The sequence below is a fragment of the Ovis canadensis genome, chromosome 19 (assembly GCF_042477335.2).
Source record: "Ovis canadensis isolate MfBH-ARS-UI-01 breed Bighorn chromosome 19, ARS-UI_OviCan_v2, whole genome shotgun sequence".
Lineage (NCBI taxonomy): Eukaryota > Metazoa > Chordata > Mammalia > Artiodactyla > Bovidae > Ovis > Ovis canadensis.
Window position 1 is genome coordinate 27,243,301 of NC_091263.1, and position 27,296 is coordinate 27,270,596.

Here is a 27,296-nt window from a genome sequence, read left to right on the forward strand (position 1 = left end):
CACATTCACACCTCCAGTAAGAGCTCTTATTTACGATGAACCCTCATTCCAAGCCCAGCAGCCACTGATCTGCTTTCTGTCCATAAATCTGCCTTTTCTATGCACCTCCTATAAGGGGACTAATACAATGTAGTCTCGTGAAGTCTTTCATATGTAGTCTCTTGTGTCTGGCTGCTTTCACTTAGCATAACATTTTGGAAGTTCATCTATGATGTGGCATCTTCAATACCTTATTCTTTTTTATGGCCAAATATTGTGTGCCTATTTTATTTATCCACTCATCAGTTGATGAATGTGAATTGTGAACACTTTTTGGCACTTAGGAATAACGCTACTATGAACATTCCTGTATGAATCATTTATGTGGATATATATTTTCATTTCCCTCGTGTACATGCCTCGGAGTGGTGTTACTGGTGGTATTACTCTTATGGTTTCTGGTGGTTACTGGCAGTTCTTGGCTTTCATCACTCCAGTCTCTGTCTGTCTTCACAGTGCTTTCTCCCCCATGTATCTTTCTGTCTGGATTTCCGAGTTTAAGATTATACTTTATATTTTAAGGTTAGAATGCCCTGTGTACAGTTATACTATGTGGAGGAGTACAAGAGAGGAAAAGTGGGATCCTAGTCTCGTGGAACCTAAGCCACTAGTGCTTGGCTGCTGTGTGTGAGGCTGTGTGCTGGGGCAAGCGGGAAGCACTTGCAGCTGGCAGCGGTGGACTTGGGGCAGGAATGCAGGGCGGGCAGCTTAACCCAGATGATGGATGGGGCGTCTGCTGCCTGAGGACTGACAGCCTCTGAGGCAAGATGCTCAGGGTTCTTGGCCTCTTCAGTCTTCTGTGACCACCCGCACCTTGGGCTCTGGGAGCCTGGAGCCAGTGAGGGCCCTGCCAGGGACTCGGGAGGGAAGGAGCAGAGATGAGGCCCAGAGGTGCAGGCTTCATCCAGTACAAATTTGCTCATCTTACACACACTGATGAATTTCAGCTACCAGAGTCCCATTCCCCACTCCTCATTTTTTCTTTTGGGGGCATATCATCTTAAAATTTGGAGAAATCATCTCATTTTCTCTAAAAGTGGGGTAAAACTGAAATTCACCTTTACGAAATCTGACTCTAAGAGTGAAGGCTCCTGGCCTGGGGTCTGCATATCCCAGGCTCCAAGAATTTTTTCCACTCCCACTGTCTCCCACAAGTATTGACATTCAGGCAGGAAGTGGGTAGGGAGCTTCAGCTGACTTTGGAAGCATTGCCCAGTGCCCACCCCCTCTCCTTTTTTTTTTTTTAATTAAAAAATTGTTAACTGCCCAGAGTTTAAGCAAATTATTTTGGGGCGGGGCTTTGTGGGAATAAACAGTCATCTGGCAGCTAGAGATAAGGCCTAGTAAGGCAGGAGGCAAAAAGGACTGAAGCCAAGCTTTCAAGCTGTGTTATACTGTTTCCAAGAGTATATTATGAAATAGCTCAATCAGTCAAAAAAGTAAATAGTACACTGCCCCTCACTCAACATCATTGAAATGGAACAGTCATCAGAGTTTACTCACTGCTGCTTGTCTCTCCTCTCTCCCCACTACTTCCTTTATTGTGCAATGAAGCTTTTAAAAGCAGATCCCAGACATCATACCGTTTTACCCTTCCACATTTCAATATGCATCTCTAAAAATCAAGGACATTTTTCTTCAGTAAGTACCATGTTATTACCCCACCAGAAAAACAGTTAACAGGTTTTTTTTTTTGCTTATCATTCGGTACCCAGCCCGTATTCACAGTTTCTCTGATGGGCTCCAAAATGATTGTTTACAGTTGGTTTAATTGAGTCACGATTCAGATAAGTCCTGAGATTCTTTCACCAACTGTTTGAAAGGGTAAGTAATTTGGGGGCAGACCATGGTTTAAATGAGTCATCACTTCCTGAGAACCCCATCAAGTCAGGGAACAGAGGAACAGCAGGAAGAGGGCGGTAAGTGCTCCCCAAGGCAGTGCTCCTTTCACACCCCTCAGGCTGAACAGTGCATTTCCGACATCTTATTTATTGCATTCAAATTACTAGTTTTTGTCACCAGGTCCTCTAAAAAACTAGTTTTTGTCACCAAGTCCTCTGAAAAAGCTGGCTCGATCCCATAATCTGTAGGTGTTTTTTCAGTTTCCAAGTTTTCCCCTGCTCCTTGGGGACTGGCTTAGGTAGCTGATAGACGCTCTAAGATGGGTGGTTCTCAAACTTGGCTGCAGGTTGGAATCACCTGGGAAGCTTTAAAAACCACTAGTACCTGGGTCGGCCACCCAGAAGGTCTAGTGTAATCAGGTTATGTTGTGGCCTGGGCATGAGTAGTGTCAAAAGTCCCCCTAACGATTCTAACGTGCTGCCAAGGCAGAGAACCATGTAGAAGCCTTGCGGGGCGGGCACCACTCAGCTTTCCCATCCCAGGCTCTAGGGGTTAAACCGTAGACGAGCTCCTGTGGGCGGAGCGTGGCTCAGGATAGCGGGGCGTGGCCCTGGATCGGGGGCGGGGCCCGGGCCGAAGCGGAGAAGGCGGGAGCTTCCAGGCCGCGCTGGGCGAGCTGAAACGCCTCCAGTTTTCAAAACAAAGAGGAGAAGCGGGAGGCGTGTGTGGCGCGCAGGGTTCAGATAGGTCTCTTCTGCCCGGGCGCTTCAGCATCGCTGGGGGACAATGGAGGGGAGCCTGGGAAGCGGCCGGCTCTCGAGGTCAGACGGTCAGCCGGCGCCTCCGAAGATCTCGCCGGCCACAGAGGAGCTGCAGAGCCGCTTGCTGGAGACCCTGGACTTGCTTTCCTCGCAGGAGCTGCGCAGCTTCCGCGACCACCTTAAGAAAGTGGAGCCGCGCGTGAGCCAGCTGAAGCTGGAGCTGGAGGGCAAAACCCCGTCGGGGCTGGCCAAGCTTCTTGCCAAGCACTACTACCCGCCGGCCGTCGCCAACGGCGTCCTTGTCCAGGTGCTGCGGCTGCTACCCCGCGCAGACCTGCTGCCGCGCTGGCAGAGCGCCCCCACCGACTGCCCTGGTGAGTGCGCGGGGATTCCCGGAGGAGGGGGTGCTCGGGACCGCGGGGTTTGGCCCCCGCCGCCCGGGGATTCCCGGACTGGGGCAGGGGCGGGGGTGGGGTGGGTACTGACCTAGGGAGGGGGAGACTGGCGAGCGGAGGGCCCTAGGTGAGGGCCGGCTTTGGCCCTGGAGCCCAGGTGAGCGGCGGGGGACCGAGTATCAGTGAGGGGCGTTGGGGGAGGCAGAGCAAGAAGGACGAGGGCCTCGAGGAACGGAGAGAACCCGCGGCGGAGGCTGGGAGCCCGGGAGTCAGCGGGAAGAAGAGAGATCGTTCCCAGGCACGGAATCCAAGTGACCAGTCCAAAGCAGCCATCAGGGTTTATTCTGGGACGGCCTGAGGTATCCAGATTGACTCAGCAAGACTGAGGTGCATTTTGAACAGTTACCTCCGGGTGGTTATGATGGAGAAGGTTTTTAGATGATTCAATGAGAAACTCAGTGTTGGAATACACCGTTAGAACATTTGCCATAAATCTGGGAAAATGTGGTTTAGGAGCAAGAAAGGTAACAAGCTAGGGGAGGTTAGCGTTTCCCCTGCTAAATTTAATAAATGTATGTGTGTATAATATATGAGGCAGTTTGTATATGCCTATGTAGAGAGATAGAGAGAGAGAGTGAGAAAGAGAAGGAGAAAGAGAAAGCAGCACTTAGCTTGGACGTGTTGAAGTAGACACCAAAATATACTATGGCTGGGCTTATGATCTGATTAAGTTTCCAGGTATGTTCCTTTGCTGACATTTGAGTTTGTAATGGGTGACCCCGGTAAACCACCACAAAACATGGCCTGTGGGTAGATACTGGCCCGGGGAAGCCTTTGATTCTCCCTTGATTGCATCTGCACAGCACTTACACTGTCTCTCCATGCATAGTTATCATGCTTTAGACTGAATCTCTTGCACTTGGTAAAGTGGGTTTTTTGGTTTTTTTGGTTTTTCAGAACCAACCACGCAGTATCATGACTACACACTGTAGATGCCCCCAAAATACTTGAATGCTAAATTTGTTTAATTAAAACATCAAATAGGGTCTTTAACTTCATTTGTCTCTTTATCAAAGTCTTGGTCTCCTTTTCTGGAGGTTCATGTGCAGTAATGTTCATTGGTCCTTATCCTTTCCATCTCTGGCCTGCCTCTCCCAGCCCCTGAATCTGACTGAGGCCTAGAGGAGTTCTGTTAAGTTTCCATTCTCATGAGTTTGGGAGAGGGTTTTCATGATCCTGGAAACCTGTATCTGAAACGAGATTGAAACCTGCTGGGCCCCAAAACGAAAGAGGCAACTGGTTTTCTTGGGAGTTGCTTTCTGTTAACAGGAACCACTACAGATCATAATTAAAGAGAAAAGTGAAAAAAAAAATGCTCTTTTCTGTTTTGTCTTTTCACAAAAATTCATTCAGTGATTCCACGAAAGAGTCTAAAGAGAAGCTATGACTGTGTGGATGGTGAATTGGTAAGTATCTGGACTTTTATTCTAACACTGCACGTTAGTCGGCTTCCCTGCCGGCTCAGTGGTAAAGAATCCGTCTGCAGTGCAGAATATGCAAGAGACGTGGGTTAGATCCTCGAGTGGGGAAGATCACCTGGAGTACAAAATGGCAACCCGCTCCAGTATTCTGGCCTGGAGAATCCCCATGGACAGCGGAGTCTGACAGGCTACAGTTCATGGGCTTGCAGAGAGTTGGACATGACTGAGCTCAGCTTAGCACACGCACACACTTTAGTCAGTTCAGATAGTATTTAGACAGCATTTGAATGGTTTTTGTGCTGCTTCTGTTGGGCTGAAAATGAACATCTTTGTGGTTGTCTCAAGTGGTCACATCTTTCTGCTTTCTGTTATAAATAGAAAAAGCAAAATATTAGCCAGTTAAAACCATTTTGCATGCATTAACCAAATTAGGTAAGTATGGTTAGTATCTCCATTTTACAAATCAGGGCACCGCAGGTTGTATGGCCTTGCGCAACTACATAAATTGCTGGCTTCTGACTCTTCTCTGTTTGTTTTATTATGAACATTTAAAACATAAGCTAAGTGAAAGTGAAGTCGCTTAGTCATGTCCAACTCTTTGCGACCCCATGGACTGTAGCCTACCAGGCTCCTCCCACCATGGGATTCTCCAGGCAAGAGTACTGGAGTGGGTTGCCATTTCCTTCTCCAGGGGATCTTCCCAACCCAGGGATCGAACCCTGGTCTCCAGCATTCCAGGCAGATGCTTTAACCTCTGAGCCACCAGGGAGCATTTAAAACATACGCTAAAGTCGAAGAAAAACATGAATCCCCAAACTCCAGCCCCACCTACCTAGAGCCCTACTTCAACAATTAGCAATGTAGCCAATCTTGTTTCATTTGCTCCCTCAACGCTGTTATTTTAAAGCAACCCTCTCCCACACCCGGATATGTTATCACTTTTATACATACAGTACTTGAGTATGTATTTAGCAAGCCTAGAAACACATTCCTTAGTCTTGGTAGAGATGCAGTTAGCCTACAGATGTCCTTGGCTGCTTCCTGTGCCTTGTACAGTTGGATTGTTTGAGCTAGGCTCCGATTCAAACACAAATACATTTGAAAGTCTGTCTTTTAACACTCTTAATTTATGATACCTTTCCTTTTAACCTCTTCTCTTGTTTGTTGACGAAGCCAGGTTATTTGTCCTTTAGAATATCCCACCTTCTGGATTTCCATAACTGCATTTTCCTTACACCGTGTAGTTATGTCATTTACCATTTCCCACTTTCCTTCAACGGGTAGTTATGGCTATGTATAGGAATTTAGAGATGAGATTGGCCTGTTGGTCCAAGTTTGACAAAGGTATTTGAAAGAATTATAAAGGAAGTCATGACGAGAGAGGAAGTCAGTGTTAAACTCATTTCACATATTAAGGCACATTTGGATTCAGTTTGGTTTTAACATTGTTTCTTGGCTTTCCTTGCAAGCAGTACCGTTATGACCTAAGTGGCAAGCGGAAGGCCTTCCTCATGTGTGTGAAGAAGAACAGGCCAGGAGCTCACCAGGATGTCCTACTGATGAAGAATTGGCTTAACGAGTGCAAGTTCGAAGAGACATTGTGCATCGATCCTGACAAAATGGTACCAAGTTAAAAGTGAAAATTTGTAGCTTGGGACTTTCCTGGTGGTCCAGTGGTTAAGACTCTGTGCTTCCGCTGCAGGGGGCTCGGGTTCGATCCCTGGTCAGGTAACTAAAATCCCACATGTCCTGTGACATGGCCAAAAAAAAAAAAAGGAAAACTTGTAGCTTGGATATTATAATCTTCCTTTCTTCTTTAAAAAAATTGAGTTTTATTACCTGGGAACCAGGGCGCGCTGAGCGATGGACCTGAATGTCCTCATGAAATTCTAACCGAGCTTCCCTGATGGATATAGGAGCTTTTGTCATGTTCAGTTCAGTCGCTCAGTCGTGTCCCACTCTTTGCGACCCCATGGACTGCAGCACGCTAGGCTTCCCTGTCCATCACCAACTCCCGGAGCTTGCTCAAACTCATGTCCATTGAGTTGGTGATGCCATCCAACCATCTCACCCTCTGTTGCCCCCTTCTCCTCCTGCCTTCAATCTTTCCCAGCATCAGGGTCTTTTCCAATGAGTTGGCTCTTCGCATCAGGTGCCCAAAGTATTGGAATTTCAGCTTCAGCATCATTCCTTCCAACGAATATTCAAGATTGATTTCCTTTAGGATTGACTGGTTTGATCTCCGTGCCATCCGAGGGACTCACAAGAGTCTTCTCCAACACCACAGTTCAAAAGCATCAATTCTTCCCCGCTCAGCTTTCTTTATAGTCCAACTCTCACATCCGTACATGGCTACTGGAAAAAACAGCTTTGACTAGATGGACTTTTGTTGGCAAAGTAAATGTCTGTGCTTTTTAATATGCTGTCTAGGTTGGTCATAACTTTTCTTCCAAGGATCAAGTGTCTTTTAATTTCATGGCTGTAGTCACCATCCACAGTGATTTTGGAGTCCAAGAAAATAAAGTCTGTCACTGTTTCCATTGTTTCCCCACCTATTTGCCATAAACTGATGGGACCGGATGCCATGATCTCCATTTTTTGAATGTTGAGTTTTAAGCCAGCTTTTTCATTCTCCTTTTTCACTTTCATCAAGAGGCTGTTTAGTTTTTCTTCACTTTCTACCATAAGGTGGTGTCATCTGCATATCTGAGGTTATTGATATTTCTCCTGTTAATCTTGATTCCAGCTTGTGCTTCATCTAGCCTGGCATTTCACATGATGTACTCTGCATATAAATTAAATAAGCAGGATGACAATATACAGCTTTGATGTACTCCTTTCCCAATTTGGAACCAGTCTGCTATTCCATGTGTGGTTCAAACTGTTGCTTCTTGACCTGCATATAGATTTCTCAGGAGGCATGTAAGGTGGTCTGGTAGTCTCATCTCTTTAAGAATTTTTCCACAGTTTGTTGTGATCCACACAGTCAAAGGCTTTGGCATAGTCAATAAAGCAGATGTTTTTCTGGAACTCTCTTGCTTTTTTGATGATCCAACAGATGTTGGCAATTTGATATCTGGTTCCTCTGCCTTTTCTAAAACCAGCTTGAACATCTGGAAGTTTTCAGTTCACATACTGTTGAAGCCTGGCTTGGAGGATTTTGAGCATTACTTTGCTAGCCTGTGAGATGAGTGCAGTTGTGCAGTATTTTGAACATTTTTTGGCATTGACTTTCTTTGGGATTAGAATGAAAACTGACCTTTTCCAATCCTGTGGCCACTGCTGAGTTTTCCAATTTGCTCACATATTGAGTGCAGCACTTTCACAGCATCATCTTTTAGGATTTGGAATAGCTCAACTGGAATTCCATCACCTCTACTAGCTTTTTTCGTAGTAATGCTTCTTAAGGCCCACTTGACTTCACATTCCAGGAGGTCTGGCTCTAGTTGAGTGATCACACCATTGTGATTAACTGGGTCATGAAGATCTTTTTTGTACAGTTCTTCTGTGTATTCTTGCCACCTCCTCTTAATATCTTCTGCTTCTTTTAGGTCCATACCGTTTCTGTCCTTTATTGTGCCCATCTTTGCATGAAATATTCCCTTAGTGTCTCTAATTTTCTTGAAGAGATCTTTAGTCTTTCCCATTCTGTTGTTTTCCTCTGTTTCTCTGTATTGATCACTGAGGAAGGCTTTCTTATCTCTCCTTGCATTTCTTTGGAAGTCTGCATTGAGCAGGTATGGAGAGGGATTACTTAGAGCCCTGGGCAAAACTGCATTGTGATTTAACTAGATGACAGTGAAGAAGATGAAGGGGAAGAGGGGCGGTGGATGGGTGGGAGCTTCATTGTGACCTCTCTGACCGCAGCTGAGTCCAGGTCTAGCCCTGCCCATGTTTTGGATTAATAACAGAGGAGAGTCCTTCATAGACCCCAGGAGTCATTGGTAGTGAATATGAAGGAACAGCATGGCAGGAGGGCTAGGAAAACAGCACACGCCAACAGAGGTGAGTCCTGTCTCTTACCAGTTGTTAGTCTAATCCCCCGTGGGGGCTACTTCTGACACTGTCTGGAGACATTTTGGGGCTTCCCAGGTAGCATAGCAATAAAGAACTCACCTGCCAATGCAGGAGACACAAGAGACGTGGGTTCGATCCCTGGGTCGTGAAGATCCCCTGGAAAAGGAAATGGCAACCCACTCCGGTATTCTTGCCTGGAGAGTTCCATTGACAGAGGAGCTTGGCGGACCGCAGTCCATGGGGTCACAAAGAGTCGGACATGACTCGGCGTGCACTCCTGCCAGTGCACAGAGACATTTTTGTTTTTCATCATTGGAGGGTGCTCTTGGCATTAGTGTAGATGCCAAGGTAGAACCAAGGTGTGGCTGAACATATGACGATGCACAGGACAGCCCCCAAGGCAAGGAGTTACCTGACACAAAATGTCAGTAGTGGGGTAATTGTCTAGAAATTCTGCCTTAAATTAATGGACGGCTTTCTTCTCTCTAAAATGGGGAGGTTATAGTAATTTATTATGTAGGGCTGGGGTGAGGATGAAATGAGCTGCTCTTTGTAAAAGTTCTCAGGATAATAGCTGGCCTATAATAAGTACTCGATAAATTTAGATTTTGTTTCAAAGTTAAAAGCAAACTCCTTCATGTTTTCCATGTTACCAGAATTTCTTCTGTGTTATGTGATTTTTTTTTTTAAATCCATCTTTTCCTTTTAAGTGACAGATAATTGCCAATGTTTTTCTGGTTTATTCTCCCAAAGGTCCAGAAGTGACTTCTTTCTCTACATCCTGTCAACATTTATTTGTAAATAATTAGCAATCTTCCTGGTAAAATTATTTCACTTCTTCATTTTCTTGACTGTCGTAGCATGGTTGAACATCTTTTGGTCATTATTTTCCCTTCTGCAAATTACCTGTTTATATCCTTTGCCCTTTTTTCTTACCGGATTTTCTTTTCTTATTCTGTAGTTCTTTTCCCTGAATTTTAGACAGAACAGACTGCACATATTTTTCTCCTGCCTTGTTACTTGCCTTTTGACTTTTTGTTGTCTCAAGTCACTTGGAAGTTTTTGCTGTAAACTTGTCAGTCTTTCTGTTTGTCAGCTTCTTGGTTTTTCTGTCTTGATTAAGCCCCATGATTTCCCAGCGTAAAATGTATTGTTTATTTTGGCTGCCCTGGGTCTTCGTTGCTGTGCGGGCTCTCTCGAGCTGCAGTGAGCGGGGCTACTTTCAGTTGCAGGGCTTGGTCTTCTCACTGCTGTGGCTCCTCCTGTTGCAGAACACAGGCTCTGGGGCGTGCGGGTTTCGGGGGCTGGGCTCCCGGGCTCTGGAGCACAGGCTCAGTAGTTGTGGCAGATGGACGTAGTTGCTCCTTGGCATGTGGGTTCCCGGATCAGGTGTCAGACCCTGATCCCTTGCATTGGCAGACGGATTCTTTACCACTGAGCCAAGAGGGAAGCCCCCCAGTTAAAATTTTTTTCAATTATTTTTCTTTTTTTTTAAAATTTATTTTAATTGTAGGCTAATTACTTTACAATATCGTATTGGTTTTGCCATACATCAACATGAATCCGCCACGGGTGTACATGTGTTCCCCATCCTGAACCCCCTCCCTCCTCCCACCCCGTACCATCCCTCTGGGTCATCCCAGTGCACCAGCCCCAAGCATCCTGTATCCTGCATCGAACCTGGACTGGCAATTCGTTTCTTACATGATAGTATACATGTTTCAATGCCATTCTCCCAAATCATCCCACCCTCTCCCTCTCCTACAGAGTCCAAAAGACTGTTCTATACATCTGTGTCTCTTTTGGTGTCTCGCATACAGGGTTATCGTTACCATCTTTCTAAATTCCATATATATGTGTTAGTATACTGTATTGGTGTTTTTCTTTCTGGCTTACTTCACTCTGTATAATAGGCTCCAGTTTCATACACCTCATCTATAATATCTTTATAGTTAAGGTTAGCCTTCTGTTCACGGAAACAGTGAGGTGGGAGGCCTAACGTTATTTCCAAGCCAGTTCTCATTTGTTGGTGGTACATCCTTTCCCCACATATGTGAAATTCCATTCTTGTCATATATTAAATCCCTGTATGTGTATTTGGATTGATTTCTGAATTCTAAAATATCTATTCATATATTTGTTTATATTTAACACTGGTATATCTGTATTTTGTTCATGATTTTATAGTGCATTTGGACAGCTGAGATGATCTATCTCCCGTTCATTGTTTTTTTTTGTTTTTATTTGTTTGCCTTTGTTTTTTACTTCTGAATGTGCTTTGCTATTCTTGAGTACCTTGCTATTCCTGAGCATCTATTTTCTGTGACCTTGAGAACCATCTAGTTTCACAGAAATCCTTTGAGGTTTTAACTCATATGACATTGACTAGAGATTAATTTGGAGTTAATTGACAAATTAATAGCATTGAGTCATCTCGATCAGGAACTTCAGGCTGTCAGAGTTTATGTTGCCTCTTCACTGAAGATTTTTTAAATAATTTTCTTCACTTAGATAATGTTCATTTCTTGTTAGGTTTATCCCTAGGTAATGTTCCCCTTTTGTTATGACCTTCAAAGGATCCCTTTTCCATTATCCAGTTTAAATGTTTTATTCCTGGGTAATTAGGGAATGTCTGTGGGGGGCTGCACAGAGTTGGACATGACTGAAGCGACCTAGCAGCAGCAGCAGATCTTTGTAAATTAAGTTTGTATCTGATCAACTTGCAGATCTCTACTTTTAGTAGGTTTTTATTGAATATATTTCTGGCAGGTCATATTTTCTGTAAGTAATGAGGCTTTGTTTGCAGTATCTGTAGTTCATTTAATTTTTGCTGTACTGTATTGAAATGGTCAGGATCTTTGGTACTACATGGTAAGAGCAGCCATTCCTGTCTTGCTTGTCTTTATAGGGGAATTGATTCTGCTGATGCCTCTTGATAGATTCTGGCAAGTGGATATGATTGGGTAGACTCTCCATTCCTTGCCATTTCTAGCTTACTGAGGGTATTAATTTTATAAAATAGTTTTTATATTAAAATAAGTTAAACACATGTACACCCATGGCTGATTCATGTCAGTGTATGGCAAAAACCACTACAATACTGTAAAGTAACTAGCCTCCAATTAAAATAAATAAATTAATTTAAAAATAAATAAATAAAATAAGTTAATAATGTGGCATTTAAATACATTAGTTCTTTGGGGAAGTATAGTTTTGTTATATTTTATGGTAGAGAATCAGAAGTGCCATAATTTTGTCAAACAAGAACCACCATTGGTAAAAGAATAAATCATACGAAGTCTGAAAGCAACCAAAAGGGAAGTGATAAGCCATATTGACACTTCGAGAGATGTAGGTATTTTCACATTTGTCATCTCATTTATTCACCTTGTAAAGAAGCCATTTCTTGGATTTCTGTTTTTTTCTACGTCCAGTTCTTTTTTAATATGTTATCCTATTTTACAGGACTTACTTGAAAAAATAACATCTTTTCGTGATGAGCTAAATGAAATTAAAGATAACATTGGATGTTGCCTCGTTACTCTTATGTCCCATGGAGAAGAAGGTTTTATCAAAATGAAAGATGGTGAAAAAGTCAGCCTGGAAGATATTTTTGAAATGTTTAACAATAAAAATTGTCCAGCACTTCAAGAGAAACCAAAAATCTTTATAATCCAGGCCTGCAGAGGAGGTAAGTGGAGATGTCTTTGTATCATTCTCTTTCCAGGAAATTCTCATGTTGATGATTGAGGAAAGAAAAGTGAGTTTAAAAAAATTATTTTTTAATAATTATATCAAATTATATAACTGAAGATACATCAGACCCTTAGCTGATGTATCTTACGTTATATAGCATACTAGGAACTTTGAGCTGGGAGAAAGGGATGGAGTGACAGCTTACCTGGGTTAGGATGGTTAATTTAGGCTGAAGAAGGTCTAAGTCATTAAAATCATAAGGTGGATCTGAGAACCTTAAATTCTGGGGGAGAGGTGGACAATTTTCTGGGGGATGTCCCATCATTCATGTGATTCTAGATGGCTTGTGGGAGTAATTTTTGATTTATGTAACTTTGGTTTTAACTATTTCTCTTGTGGAGATACAAGCTTCTTGTGACTTTTATTAAAGGTTATTCATGTCAATGGTATATTATTGTAGTTTGTATTTTCATTCCTCAAAAAACAGAGAGAAGAGACAGTGGTGTTGAAACAGATGATGAACCCATGGACTTAGATGATGGATCAGAGAAGAAGAGGCTGCCTACATTCAGTGACTATTTCATCATATATCCCACCCAAGCAGGTAAGATAGGCTTGAAGATACACATTCATCCAGAGGGTTTAGGTTATTCCTACTGATTTTTGAAAATCCTTTTTTTTTTTTTTTTTTTGCCTCTCTGTAAAGCTTGTGGGATGTTAGTTCCTTGACCCTGGACTGAACCTGGGCTCTTGGCAGTGGAAATGCAGTCTTAACCACTGGACCACCAGGGCATTCCCAGAAATCTTTCTTAAAAAAATTATCTGTGCTTTATAGATCGATGTGCATGGGAGAAATTTTCATTATCCCATCCATCTCCCTTCAGAAACTATTCCACTTTCAGAGATGACAGGTTTGCATCTGACTGTTTATCTCTTCCAGGAAGACACCATCCTCTTAGCAGAGTATCACATATGAAATAAGATCATTGGCTTTCATGTGAGAAAAATCTTGACCCAAAGCCAACTCTGCTGTCTTTGAGACCTTTATATTTTCTAGCCTCTAGATATGTCAGTTTCTTTATGCAAAATAAGAATGATAAAGTTTACTTATGTCATTGGGATGTTTATAAATTAAATTATGAATGCAGGTGTTGTGCTTATTGTAATAACTGACATAATAAGTTAAAATTAATCTTACTACTAATATGATGTTGATTACATTATTATCTTTATTATTAATACTAATAAAAATCCAAAAGAGTGTTGTGTGCTGAAGGAGTGGACTTTATTTAGTCATGGAAGGGAAATAGGAAAATGTAGAGAAGATAGAAGTCAAGGGCATATATTTAGCTGTTTTTCTACTGACTTTATTAAAAAAGGATTAAAATAGCTTATGTATGTATATACGCGTGTGTGTGTGTATATAAAACATATAACATATACAGATGTACATATATATATATGTATAATTCAAGATAAAATGTTAGTGAAGCAATGGAAGCAAAGGAAAATAAGGACAGAAATGTAAAATGAAAATGTCCCCATTAAAGTTAGATGTAACTTTATTCACCCAAGAGAGATGAAAGCATATGTCCTGATAGATACTTGCGCGTGAATGTCACAGCAGCTTTATTTGAAATAGTCAGACTGGAACCAATCCAAAGGACCAGCAGGTGAAAGAATAAACAAATCGTGGTAAATCATACGTGAAGTACTACTCAGCAATAAAAGCAGTGAGTTCCTAACACATGCTAGAGCGTAGATGAAGGTCAAAGTTTTCCTGATGCCTGAAGGAAGCCGGGCAGAATAAAGCAGGTAGCTCTGTGGTTCCATGAATATAAAATTCCCCAACGTACAAACTAGTCTATCAGACAGCAAACCAGTACTACTTGCAGATGGGGATGAAGAGGTAGAGAAGGACTACCAGGGCCGTGAGAGCGTTGGAGGGGGAGGACTGGATTCATTATGTTGGTTTTAAGTATACACATGTCAAAGCTTACTAAACCATTTGCTTAAAATAGGTATGAATGATATAAGTGGTCAATTATACTTTCATGAAGCTGAAAATTTTAAAGTTATGTGTAAGGCAAGCAGGTGTGACCCAAATAGCTGTAACCCATTCTCACTCCTGCTCTTTAACATGGCATTGGGTAGTCCTAGCTAAGGCATTAAGAACAGAAACAGAAGGATCAGTATTCTAGAAATCAATAGTTTTGAATACAGTAACAATAATCACGTAGGACATAAAAGAGAAAAGAAAAAAGATACCATATGACTTTGTCTTGCTTTAGTGAATGATGTCTAGGAATGCCTAACAAGAGACGAGCAAGACTTCATTAGGGAAAATGAGAGAACATTCTAGAAAGACATAAAGGAAGACCTGAATCAGTGGTGGGACGTACCATGCTCATGGTTGAAAATTGTAGTACAATGGAAATGACTGTTTTTTTTTCCCCCCAAATTAGTTTGTAAATTGAATTCTAAAGTGTTTTTTCATGGAATTTGACAAACTAATCACAGAATTTTTATGGAACAGTTAAGGGTCAAGACAATGTAACTTGGCCTCCAATTTTGTTGAATGAATGAATTTTGTGACTGTGTGCTGGCTATTTATGTTGAAGACTAGAGATTTGGTATCAAACAAAAGAATCTGCCTCCAGGGAGCTTACAAAAAATCTCTGCCTCCAGGGAGCTTACATTCTGGGGAGGGAGACAGAAAATAAACACGTACAGAAAGTGGGCACTGGGTTGCTTTATGATTCCACTTCTATGAAGTGCAAAAGCAGGCGAAACTAGTCAATGGTGGGAGGTGGAAGTCAGGGTGCTACTCATCGTCAGGGTGTGGTGTGTGGAGTGTTATGGCCACAGCAGCAAAAGGGTACTTGTGAAGTGCCGGTATCGTCGTGTTTCTTGATGAGGGGGCCACGTCTAGGACTGCGTTCATCTGATGAAAATTCATTGAGTTATTATGTACCCAGAGGGCTTCCCTTGTAGCTCAGTCAGTAAAGAATCTGCCTGCAGCACAGGAGACCAGGCTCAATTCCTGGGCAGGGAAGATCCCCTGCAGAAGGAAATGGCAACCCACTCCAGTATGCTTCACACACTTTTCTGAATGATGTTTACCCTTCAGTGAAATAAATGCCGGAAACAGAATATGTTAGATGGTGATAAGCGCTGTGAAGAAAAATAATGCAGGAGCAAGGAGAGGGAGTATTGAGGGGCAGGATGGAGGTTGTAGTTTTTCAGAGAGTGATGTGTAGAGATGTTCCCGTTGAGAAGCTGATTATTGCGTAGAGCTGAAGGCCGTGAGAGCGTGAGCTATGCAGATTCTTGAGAAAGCGTGTCTTCTAAGATAAGGACACCTAGTAGCGAGCAATGACCTAGCAACCACTGAGATACTGTGTTAGCGTGTCGTGTTATCATGGTGGATATGTCAATCTCTTCTGTAGTTCCGTTCTCTATTTCTGTTTTGTCTTGAGGCAACTTTAGTCGAGGGATAAGATTTTAGAATTGTTATACTGGACTTCCCTGGTGGCGCAGTGGTTAAGAGTCTGCCTGCCAACACAGGGGACGTGGGTTCGATTCCTGCTCCGGGATGATTCCACATGCTGCAGACCAGCTAAGCCTGAGCGCCGCAAGAACCGAGCCCGTGCTCAGCAGTAAGAGAAGCCACACATAGCAACAAAGACCCACCACATCTAACATAAATTAAAAAAAAAAAAAATTTAGAATTGTTATACTTTGTGGTGACATAGATATTATAATCTTTGTTTAGTGAACCTTCTACCCCCAATAATGCTTTTTTTTGGTATTAGTTTTTCTCCGATATTAATATAGGTACTGTAGAATATATTATTCTGGTTCTATATTTGCCTGGTATATCTCCTTCAGACCTTTTCTATTAACCTGTTTAGGTCTTTATGTTTTAGGTGGTCTTTTAAAGAGAATATAGCTGGATTTTGTTTTTTAATCCAATCTGATATCACTTTTTCCTGGTGAGTTAAGACGAGTTATCTTGATTGTCACTATTGATACATTTACACTTTTACCATTATACCTGGTGCTATTTATTTGCTTTATTCCCCCTCCTTTATTGCTTTTCTTTTAAAAAATTGAAGTGTAGTTGGTATATACAGTAGCATGGTAATTTTATTGCTCTTGTTTTTGACTGATTATGAGTTTGATTTGTTACTATTACATTTTATCTCTCTACTGACTTGGAAGGTATGAATTTCACATCTCTTTTTCTCAAGGCTCCCCTTGAAATGTTATATGTGTGCACTTAACCTAAAGTTTATAAAAAGCTTATTCTTACTTCCTGATGATACACAGAACAACCTTAGAATGCTAATTCTTTCATGTTTGTATCTTTATTTATATGAAATTACTTATGTATTCTTATATTCCTTTTATCCTAATTTTCTTCTAAATGAAGACATTAACCCAACACATTTTCATCAGATAGGTTGGCAGGTACTAGGGTGACAAGCACTGTGCTGCTGCTAAGTCGCTTCAGTCGTGTCTGACTCTGCGACCCCATAGACGGCAGCCCACCAGGCTCTGCCATCCCTGGGATTCTCCAGGCAAGAACAGTGGAGTGGGTTGCCATTTCTTTCTCCACTATATGTTTGCTTATTTACTGCTGTGTTTACCACTTCCTTTGTTCTCTAGTCTCTCCTGGATCTCAGACCATATTCTTTCTTCATGAAGTATGTTCTTTAGAAACTCATTTAAGGGAGGTTTATAGGTGGTAAAATCACTTTACACCCAAATCTGGCTGATCACGTAACAGTGTCTTTGCTGATCCTCCTTGTGATTCATTCATTTCTTTAAGCATTTCGTGCAGTTGTTTCATATTTTGTATCTTATACTTCCAATATCTAAAGTCTTTGGGAATCTCTCTTACGGTGGTTTCTGTTGCCTGTCACTCTTGGGGGTTTGTTTCTTTGTGTGTGTGAACTCCTAGCTCATTTGTTGAATCTTAATCTCTTACTCCCAGAGACATAAATCTGGCATAGTTGCCTTTAGAGAGCATCATCACCCATGTGGGCCTCTGTGAGAATCTTAAATTTATCTCCCTCTGCCCCAGGCACATCTTTCAGGTTTGACACTTCTCCTTAGGCACAGCACGACTCTGGTGTTCCTGTTCACTTTCTCCTCCTAGTTCAAGTTTCAGTTTCTTCGTTTGGAGAAATGGTTTGCCTTGGGGATTTCCATTCGTTTCTGTTAGCCCAGAATAGCATTTAGCTTTTTTGCTTTAATCAAGAATTAAGTTTTATAACTGGAGGAATATTTAAAGTACCCAAAGGCTTCCCTGGTGGCTCCGATGGTAAAGAATCTGCCTGCAATGCGAAAGTCCCCGGTTCAATCCATGGGTTGGGAAGATCCCCTGGAAAAGGGAATGGTTACCCACTTCAGTATTCTTGCCTGGAGAATTCCATGGACAAAGGAGCCTGGCCATTTACAGTCCATGGGGTCACAAAGAGTCGGACACAACTGAGTGACTAACATACTTTCCAAGTGCTCAAAGTGGAAAAACTTGGAATATGTAGTAAGATGAATCTTTTGGGTCACCCCTTTTTTTTTAAAATTTCATGATCCCATTTCTTATCTTTTTATTTTGGCCATGGTGTGCGGCATGTGGGATCTTAGTTCCCTGATCAGGAATCAAACTCGTGCCCCCTGCAGTGGAAGCTCAGAGTCCTTATCACTGGACCACCAAGGAGTTGCCTTGGGTCACCCATTTTTACCCGATGGAAGGAGGCGGTACCAAATATGTCTGGGGTTGTGAGGCAACGAGTACGTCCATATACCATTGATGAGAGCAAGTTATATTGCCTCTTTGGAGATTAATGTGTGATACCAAGAAAATTAAGAATATATTTATAACCAGCAGTTTCAATTCTGGGCACACACCCTAGTGTTGTAGTCTCTAAATCAGGGGGCCACAGTGAAGTCTCACAGCTATACTTAACTCTGTGAACCACCAGCTCAGATAAGTTACGATTCCAAAAATTAGATGGTGCTCTGTTTTTTTTTGATATCATATTTTAGGGGTACCTAGTTTTGAAGGGTTGCTGAGCTAAAGAGCAAGCACCATTATGGTGTCCTAAGGGGAGGAGTCATGCAGTGCCCAACAGGGACACACAACCCGGTAGCAACTGTGGTTATTTAAGAATGAAGGACCTCCCTGGTGGTCCAGTGGTTAGGACTCCGTGCTCTCACTGCTGAGGGCACAGGTTCAGTCCCTGGTTTGGGGACTAAGATCCCACAAGCCCAGTGGTATGATCAAAACTAACTAAATAAATAAAAATATTGTTCTTTCTATTTGTATGGGCCCTTTTTTGACCACCTGTTCACGTGCCTGTTGGCCATTCACGTATCTCCTGTTGCCCAGTATTGCCCTGGGTTGTTTGTTTTCTTATTAAGTTACGTATATTCTGAATACTAGTCCTTTCTCTGATACAAGAAACAAATATTTTCTCCCACTCTGTGACTGGCTTTTCATTTTCTTAAAAGCAAAAGTTTTGTAAGCATTCAGTGGTGGTTCAGTAGTAGAATCCTCGCCTGCTGCAAAGCAAGCATTTTATGTTTTTAGTCCAGTTTATCAACTTTTTTCTTTTATGGTTTATGCCTTTTGTGTTGTAAGAAACCTTTGCATACCCTGAAGTTGCAAACATGTCCTGTGTTTTTTTGTGTTCCAACCCAGGTTTACTATGACAGAGTGCCATTTTCACATTCCTTCCACACTATACAGACATATTTTGTGTTTTTCAATCTAATAATAAGCATAATTTCAGTAGTCAAACCCTTGAATACCCCCAAATAAATTCCATATGGCTATATTTAGGGTTAGCTTAAAATGCTAGAGCAAAAGTCAGCAATGAAAAAGTGGAAAGGGGATGTGTGCGTGCGTGCTAAGTCACTCGGTTGTGTCCAGCTCTCTTTGACGCATGGGCTGTAGCCCCCCAGGTTCCTCTGTCTGTGGGATTCTCCAGGCAAGAACACTGAAGTGGGTTGCCACACCCCCCTCCAGGGGATCTTCCCAACCCAGGCACTGAGCCTGCATCTCTATGTCTCTTGCATTGGCAGGCGTTCTTTACCACCAGCGCCACCGGGAAGCCCAGAAAGGGGGTAAATAAAGCAAATATGACGAAAACTGATAACTCTAGAATCTGAGGGATGATTATTCAAGGGGGGTCATTCAACTTTGGTTTTTTGTGTATATTTGAAAACTTTGGAGCTAGATAAAAAATGCATATTTAAAAGTTTCCTCTTGAGAGGTTGTGTGCATTTGGTCACACACGTCTTCTGTCTCTGCTTAGTTGCTCAGGTGTGTCCAGCTCTTTGCGACCCCATAGACTTGAGCCCATCAGACTCCTCTGTCCGTGGGGATTCTCCATCTTAATGCAGTGTTTCTTTTTTAAAGTTTTTATTGAAGTATATTCGATTTACAGTGTAGTGTTAGCCTCAGGTGTACAGCAAAGTGGTTCGTATATATTCTTTTTGGAGGCTTCCTTGGTGGCTCATATGGGGAAGGATCCACCTGCAATGAGGGAGACCTGGGTTCGATCCCTGGGTTGGGAAGAACCCCTGGAGGAGGGCATGGCAACCCACTCCAGTGTTCTGGCCTGGAAAATCCCCGTGGACAGAAGAGCCTGGCGATCTACAGTCCATGGGGTCATAAAGAATCGGGCACAACGGAGCGACTAAGCACGCACATATTTTCTTTTTTAGATTCTTTTCCGTAATGCCGGTATTTCTGTATTATCAGTTCAAAGCCATTTTCTAGGTTTTAACTATGGAGTAAAGAACAAGTTTGCTGCAGGTAGAGGGGGGAAATGGATAAAGTGTTGTTTTTTTTTTTCCCTTGATAGATCATGTCGCTTTACGGGATCCCCGCACCGGCTCTGTGATGATCAAGGAGATGACCGAAGTCTTTAAGCAGTATGGGAATAAGTGGCACCTCGCTGACTTCTTTACCATAGTAAGTAAATCCCAAGTGAACACGTGCTCCATCCACTCTAAAGCGAATGCGCTTGATGAGAACATCTTCGTGAGAAGATTGCCTTCAGCCATGAAAGCATGAGGGAGGTTCAGAAGTGGCCTGTAAACAGTGGGCGGGTGAGAGGGCTGTGGCGAAAGTCATGGCTGAGCCAGGCGCCAGTGGAGAAGGGACAGTGACACTTCATTCAGTAGAACACGAGTGAGTTGGCTATCAGCGAGCTTGGAAGTTCTGCCCGCACTGTGGTCCTGCCAGCCTGGTTTATCTCCCCCAGGAGGAGGGGAGAACCAGAGGGCTTCTTTGAGGACCAACACTATCTTACATTTGTCTGCCCAGCGTGTAGCCAATACTGAATGGTCAATGAATGAATGCGGGGCCAGGAATTATAGCAGATTTATGTACACACTGTAGTTTGGAGGAGGGCCTGATGATAGTGGTTTACCATATCAGGATTAAAGAGTTATTTTCTTCTTAATCTGGGAGTTTTATCTCTGAAGAGAGCTAACTGGAAAAGGTTGTAAATGAGCGCAGTAACAGCAGTACTAGCACCTCCTAAACAGCTCACCCTGCCAGTTACTGTTCCTTGCAATTGACAAATATTAGTACATTAAGTTTGTCAACAACCCTCTGGCAGGTGCTTTGATTCCCATCCCCTGTTACAAATGCAGAGCTAGGAAAGTGGCGGCCTCGGCTTCCTAGTCCAGACAAAGTGCTTTTAGAGCTCATGCCTTAATCACAGTCACGCAGTATTACTCCTTAGGAGCTTCCCAGGTGGTAAAGAATCCACCTGCCAATGCAGGAGATGCAGGAGAGGAAGGTTCGATCCCTGGGTCAGGAAGATCCCCTGGAGAAGGAAATGGCAACCCACTCCAGTATTCTTGTCTGGGAAATTCCAGGGACAGAGAAGCCTGGAGGGCTATGGTCCGCAGGGTTGCAAAGAGTCAGACACAACTTAGTTACTAAATGAACAAACTTACTTCTTACCTCCCAAGGTATGGTAACAATTTTTATTTCTTTAAAAAAATATAATGTTAATGCTTTACATATGATGCTTAAGAGCTTTCAGAATTCTTTTTCACCTCATTTTGAGGTAAGCTTTCGGTGAGGGGGGAATGTTCAGTTCAGTTTAGTTCAGTCGCTCAGTCATGTCCGACTCTTTGCGACCCCATGAATCGCAGCACACCAGGCCTCCCTGTCCATCACCATCTCCTGGAGTTCACTCAGACTCACGTCCATCGAGTCTGTGATGCCATCCATCCATCTCATCCTCTGTTGTCCCCTTCTCCTCCTGCCCCCAATCCCTCCCAGCATCAGAGTCTTTTCCAATGAGTCAACTCTTCGCATGAGGTGTCCGAAGTACTGGAGCTTCAGCTTTAGCATCATTCCTTCCAAAGAAATCCCAGGGCTGGTCTCCTTCAGAATGGACTGGTTGGATCTCCTTGCAGTCCAAGGGACTCTCAAGAGTCTTCTCCAACACCACAGTTCAAAAGCATCAATTCTTCGGCGCTCAGCCTTCTTCACAGTCCAACTCTCACATCCATACATGACCACAGGAAAAACCATAGCCTTGACTAGACGGACCTTTGTTGGCAAAGTAATGTCTCTGCTTTTGAATATACTATCTAGGTTGGTATTTTCTTCCAAGGAGTAAGCGTCTTTTAATTTCATGGCTGCAGTCACCATCTGCAGTGATTTTGGAGCCCCCCAAAATAAAGTCTGACACTGTTTCTACTGTTTCCCCATCTATTTCCCATGAAGTGATGGGACTGGATGCCATGATCTTTGTTTTCTGAATGTTGAGCTTTAAGCCAACTTTTTCACTCTCCTCTTTCACTTTCATCAAGAGAATTTTTAGCTCCTCTTCACTTTCTGCCATAAGGGTGGTGTCATCTGCATATCTGAGGTTACTGAGATTTCTCCCGGCAATCTTGATTCCAGCTTGTGTTTCTTCCAGTCCAGCGTTTCTCATGATGTACTCTGCATATAAATTAAATAAGCAGGGTGACAATATACAGCCTTGACGCACTCCTTTTCCTATTTGGAACATTAAAGGGAAGAAATATGATTTTGACAGTCATTCCAACCATATTCCCAAATCTCTTATATTATTCCATTTCTCTCTTTAAGAAAATAGTTTCTTGTCAGCATCTCAAGAATATAATAATAAAGACAGATTTAGCCTAAGTAGAAATCCATTTTAGTTAGGCTAACTGAAAAATTGTTTTGCCAAATGGTGTTCATTAAGTCTTTTTTGAACAGCATTCATTTTTTAATTGAAAGCTGACTTGTTTAATTGAATGAAAGATTCTTTAAATTCTATAGTGCTTTACAATTTTCAAATGTTTTACACACGTCTTCATTTCCATAACTTTTCATTTCATACACATCTTCAATTCCAGAACTCTTTTTTGCCCCAGCCCTATCTTGCCCCTCCCCACTTTCCTGTCCCCACTGGTAACCACTAGTTGATTCTCTACAGCTGTGAGTCTGCTTCCAGCCACTCGGCATGCAGGCTCTTAGTTCCCCAACTAGGGATTGAACCCATGTCCTCTGTAGTGAAAGCACGGAGTCTTACCCTCTGGACTGCCAGGGAATTCCCTCTTTCTTTTTTTTTTTTTTTAATTCACCAGTTTGTTGTACTTTTTAGATTTCACTTCAAAGTGGTGATATACAGTATTTATCTTTTTTTGTCTGATTTATTTCACTTAGCATAATACCCTCCAAGTTTATTCATGTTGCTGCAAAAGGCAAAGTTTCCCTTTTTAATGGCTGAGTAGTATTTCTGTCTCTGTGTGTGTGTATGCATCTGCGTGCGTGTGTACACACCTCGTCTTCTTTATCCATTCATCTGATGATAGACATTTAGGTTGCTTCCATACCTTGGCAATTGTAAATAATGTTGCTATGAACATTGGGGTGCATATATCTTTTCAAATTAGTGTTTTTGCTTTTATCAGATATATACCCAGAAGTGGAATTGCTGGGTCATATGGTATGAACACTTTTCATTTTTAAAGTCCTTGCTGAGCAGACACTGGCAAGAAAGTCCAAAAACGAAAGTGAAGTGACATTGCATTAAAGGCCCTTACAGCTTCACGAGGCAGCAGATGATAGGTGAGCCTACAGCCAGCCCTGGAATTCACAGTTACTGAATACTTTGGACATCACATAACCCAATCCTTTCAGTGTGCCGTAAGTTACCAAGGCTCAGAGAAGGTTACTGTCTTGCACAATGTTACCAGGGGCAAGCTGAGACTGGAACCCAGGGCTGTGCACACTTGGGCTTCCTAGGTGGCGCTAGTGGTAAAGAACCCAGCTGCCAACACAGAGGACGTGAGAGGCAAGGGTTCAAACCTTGGGTCGGGAAGATCCCCTGGAGAAGGGCTTGGCAACCCATTCCGGTATTCTTGCCTGGAGAATCCCATGGACAGAGGAGCCTGGCGGGCTGCAGTCCATGGAGCTGCAAAGCGTGGCACACGACTGAAGCAACTTAGCACGCTGCGCACACTTCACTTTCCAGCCACAGTGCCGCCTTCGGTGGGATGTGGGTGACCTTTGCTTTTCCTGGTGCAGTCAGAGAATTCTGCCTTCACCTTCTGTGGGGTTTACTAAGAGCCTTTTGAGGGGTTTACAGTTCATTTGGACGGTTTGTTCTTTTATCTTACAGGTGAATAACAGAGTGGTGCACCGTGACTTTAGTCTGTATAACAAACCAGTAAAAATATCGCTGGTAATGGAGTCGACTTTAACAAAATTTGTATACTTTTGACACAAGGATGATTCAAAACACAAGGACTGCTTTGCAACACAGTTTCTAAAGAGCCCTGAGCGTTTGTAGCATTGTACTAATGGTTACCATTTTGCATTATTCTTGGCACTCATGTTTCTTCGGTTTGTTTTGTATATATATGTATATAATTTTTCTAAGATTTAAGTCTGCTTACTTGATACTTGTGAGTCTTCTTTTCTTTTTTATAAGATCGCTGTTTTCTGAAAAAAAAAAAAAAAAAAAACAAACACTTTCCTGAACTGTTATCAAAACATGGGCATCCAACTCCATTTGTGTGCTGTTTTTATCCCGCGTTTCTCTTGGTGATTACCCCACCCTCGGCACCCTCAGTTTGGTGCTGGTGTTACGGCTTATTTTCTTGGTTTAGTCAAGAATTGCTGGGTCTTGTCCTTGTGGTCTTGTCCTCTTATTTCCCCAGACTGTTGTCTGTAGCCAGTCTGATCTCTTGGAATCCGCAAGCCATTCTCGGGTCTTAACCTGGGTCACTCTGGGCCCTGATGCCCTCGTGTGTTTACTGTGCTCCTGCTTCCCGCCTTCCTCCTTGCTCCTTATACCTTTGAGCTGCTGTTTTCTTCACTTGGAACCCTCTATTCCACCCCACATAGGTAAGTCCTTGCCATCCTTTAGAATTTGGTTCAAGCATCACTTACACAGGGAAGCTTTCCGTAGCTCCCATGCTAGGTCAGCCTCTTCTAAGTGCTCAGAGACTCTCTGCTTCTCTTCTGTAGCATTGAAATGACTCTCTAGTGCCTCCTTTCTCTCTCTCTCTCCAGTTTAGTCATGAGCTCCAAGAGGCAGAGGCTGCGTGTCTCATTCATGGCTGTATCCTAGCTTCCGTCCGTGTCTTAGGACACAGAGAGGCCATGCAGTGAACGTTTTAGTGAGTGACTGACCCCTGTGTTTTAATTATTTTACCCATTCCGCAGACCTGGCCTCTTGCCTATCTAGCCACCTGCCATTCATCCCCACACACATGCATGTCTCATGGCTGCTTTTACTCACCAAGTTGGAAGTTAACCTGAGTTTCCCTGAAATCCTTTCATACAACCCATCCCATTGTTCATAATCCTTTGACTCCCCACTGCCTGCAGGATATACCCCCTAAGTCCCCTGGGAGAATATTGCACGTCTTTCTCTGTCAGGCTCAATCTTCACTACTCATGTCCTGCCTGTCTGCCCTGGTAATTCACCCTCCCTTAATAATCCTGTCTCACAGAATTGGGCTTGTGAATTAGTGGATGTGGATGAACTCTCCTGGGTATGCCATCGTATTGGAGTTCAGTCCCTCCTTTTGGTCTGAAATGCCCTTCCTTTCTGTGCGCGTCCCTTCTACTGTGTATTCTTCAGAAGCAACTTGGGTCCCATCCCACAGTAAAGAAAACTGTATGTATACTAATGTTTTTAGAGTAACAAACTGTGGACTGAGCATGAATTTTTGTATGCAAACTTTTGTTGTAACTGTGGACTGCTTCTGGACCTCGGTTTCCTCGTCTGTATGAAAGGAGGTTTGGCTCAGCAGACCCTGAGAACTCAGGTCCCTGGTCTTCAGTGAACTTGGACTGCTTCGTGAACTTGCGTCTGAACACTCTGCAGGTGGGACTGTTGCCGAACGTAAGGGTTCAAGCTGGCAGTTGCATAAGACCGCTGGGCCTATGTGAGGATGCAGGTGGTTAGTGAGAATCCTCTGAAGATTGAGAGCCAAATGAACGGAAGCAATCTGGAATCTCCAGGCCTATCTCCATTTCAGAGATCATTGTGTCCATTTTAGGTAATGTGATTTCTAAAGTGTAAACATATGTGATTTAATTTTTAAGCATTTGCATTCTGATACTTGATATGTAGCTTTGGTTTTGTATAGAGCATTAAAATGTCTCCGGTTCATAAAACATGACCATCTGGTGAGCCTTCTCTATTCACTTGGGTTTTGGAGGACTTCTAGGCACAGAGCCTTGTTTCAGGGAGGCAGCATCAGCTGAAATATCCACAGCTGTTATTTTCTGGGAGAGGTTAGGTTGTTCAGAATCACAGTTAGCATGTAGTGAAGCTGGGATTTCAATGCGTGAATAATATAAGAGATGAAATGCCAAATGACAGAAAAGTTTCAAGACAGAATGTTTTTGATGGGTGGAAGGGACCATTCCATTACCACTGAATTGATGGAATGAGGGCTTTGGGACAACAGAGGGAAAAGTTATTTTGGAACCCTGCTCAGACCACTACAGGCAAGTTAGGGTCATGGAGAGAACCGTAGGACAGCTAGGTACCAGACAAACAGGAAAGGAGGAATTCTGGTTACAAAGGTAAGTGGCCTAAGATGAACTTGATGCCTGGGGCCAGCTAACTACCCCATAATTCTCTCAGCTTCAAATCAGTACAGAATCTTCTAGCCATCCAATGTCATGTGAAATATAACCATCCCCCTGCCCCCCCACCAAATAGTCACTGGCACAATTTTATATTTGAAAAAAAACCTGAAGCCCAGTTTTTATTATTTTTTAAATACAGACCCAAGGAACCAAAGTTTGCCAAAAAAAAAAAAAGGCTGAGATTTTTATTTTAAATGTGTATGAATAAAAAATAGTGGAGAAACTTGAGCAGAGGACCAGGAGGCTGAGGTGGAAAGGAGGACACTTGGCTGGGGAGTTACCACAGTTTGACAAGTGCACCCTAGGCTGAGGGCTCCTCACTCTGGCTTACTATCACTATAGTTCGTTTTCACCTTTGAAGATAACTCACTTATCTTAGACCACTTCTCAAGGACAGAGTTGTTTTGTGGGAAAAAAAAGTATTTTGTGGAGAAACAAAACCTAATTACAGCACAATTTTCCAGTTGTTAGAATGGAAGTATTTTGGAGATTCTATGGTGCACTGGGGAGGGAGCTGAGATCGTCTGGGAGTGTCCCAGAAGACCCTCCAGGAAAGTCCTGCAGTGACTGAAAACTGTCCCTAAAAGCCAGCCTTTCAAGTTTCCCCCCTTTTTGTCTACAGATACAAGCACCAGTTTCTAAGGATGCTTAAAGCCACAATTAAGTTTATTCCTTTGCTTGTATGCCAGCTCTTCATTTAAATGCTGCGTTTGTTTTATATCAATTTAAAAACCTCTGTTTCTCAAAGAAAATTTCAAAAAATACTCAAGAGGCCAAGAACCTACCCACTACTCTACCTGTATATCCGTAGTTCCCACCCTGGGTGCACGTTAAAATTATCTAAATTCTTTCTGTTTAGCGTTGGGCATATGTTTAAAACCTCTCCAAGCGATTCCAAGTGCAA

General features: G+C 42.8%; 1 protein-coding gene across 2 annotated transcripts; it reads left to right on the plus strand.

Annotated features, from left to right (window-relative positions):
- The first annotated feature begins 283 nt into the window (after positions 1 to 283).
- LOC138424194 (caspase-14-like) lies at positions 284 to 25,912 on the plus strand. Of its 2 annotated transcripts, none has more exons than XM_069560691.1 (7): positions 284 to 3,016; positions 4,451 to 4,503; positions 5,988 to 6,140; positions 12,001 to 12,226; positions 12,719 to 12,835; positions 20,109 to 20,218; positions 23,904 to 25,912. In XM_069560691.1, exons 1-7 carry the CDS (start codon positions 2,668 to 2,670, stop codon positions 24,003 to 24,005), a joined length of 1,110 nt encoding a protein of 369 aa, XP_069416792.1. In that variant the 5' UTR covers positions 284 to 2,667; the 3' UTR covers positions 24,006 to 25,912. The 2 variants fall into 2 exon arrangements, with proteins under 2 accessions (XP_069416792.1, XP_069416793.1); XM_069560692.1 differs by having other exon boundaries at positions 1,037 to 3,016; positions 5,991 to 6,140.
- Positions 25,913 to 27,296: the final 1,384 nt, after the last annotated feature.

Excerpts from the sequence above, each read along its gene's own strand:
- LOC138424194 (XM_069560691.1), top strand. The coding sequence starts at position 2,668 with ATGGAGGGGAGCCTGGGAAGCGGCCGGCTCTCGAGGTCAGACGGTCAG. Across the intron at positions 4,504-5,987 it reads ACTGTGTGGATGGTGAATTG|CAGTACCGTTATGACCTAAG; the intron begins GTAAGTATCTGG and ends TTTCCTTGCAAG. Across the intron at positions 12,227-12,718 it reads AATCCAGGCCTGCAGAGGAG|AGAGAAGAGACAGTGGTGTT; the intron begins GTAAGTGGAGAT and ends CTCAAAAAACAG.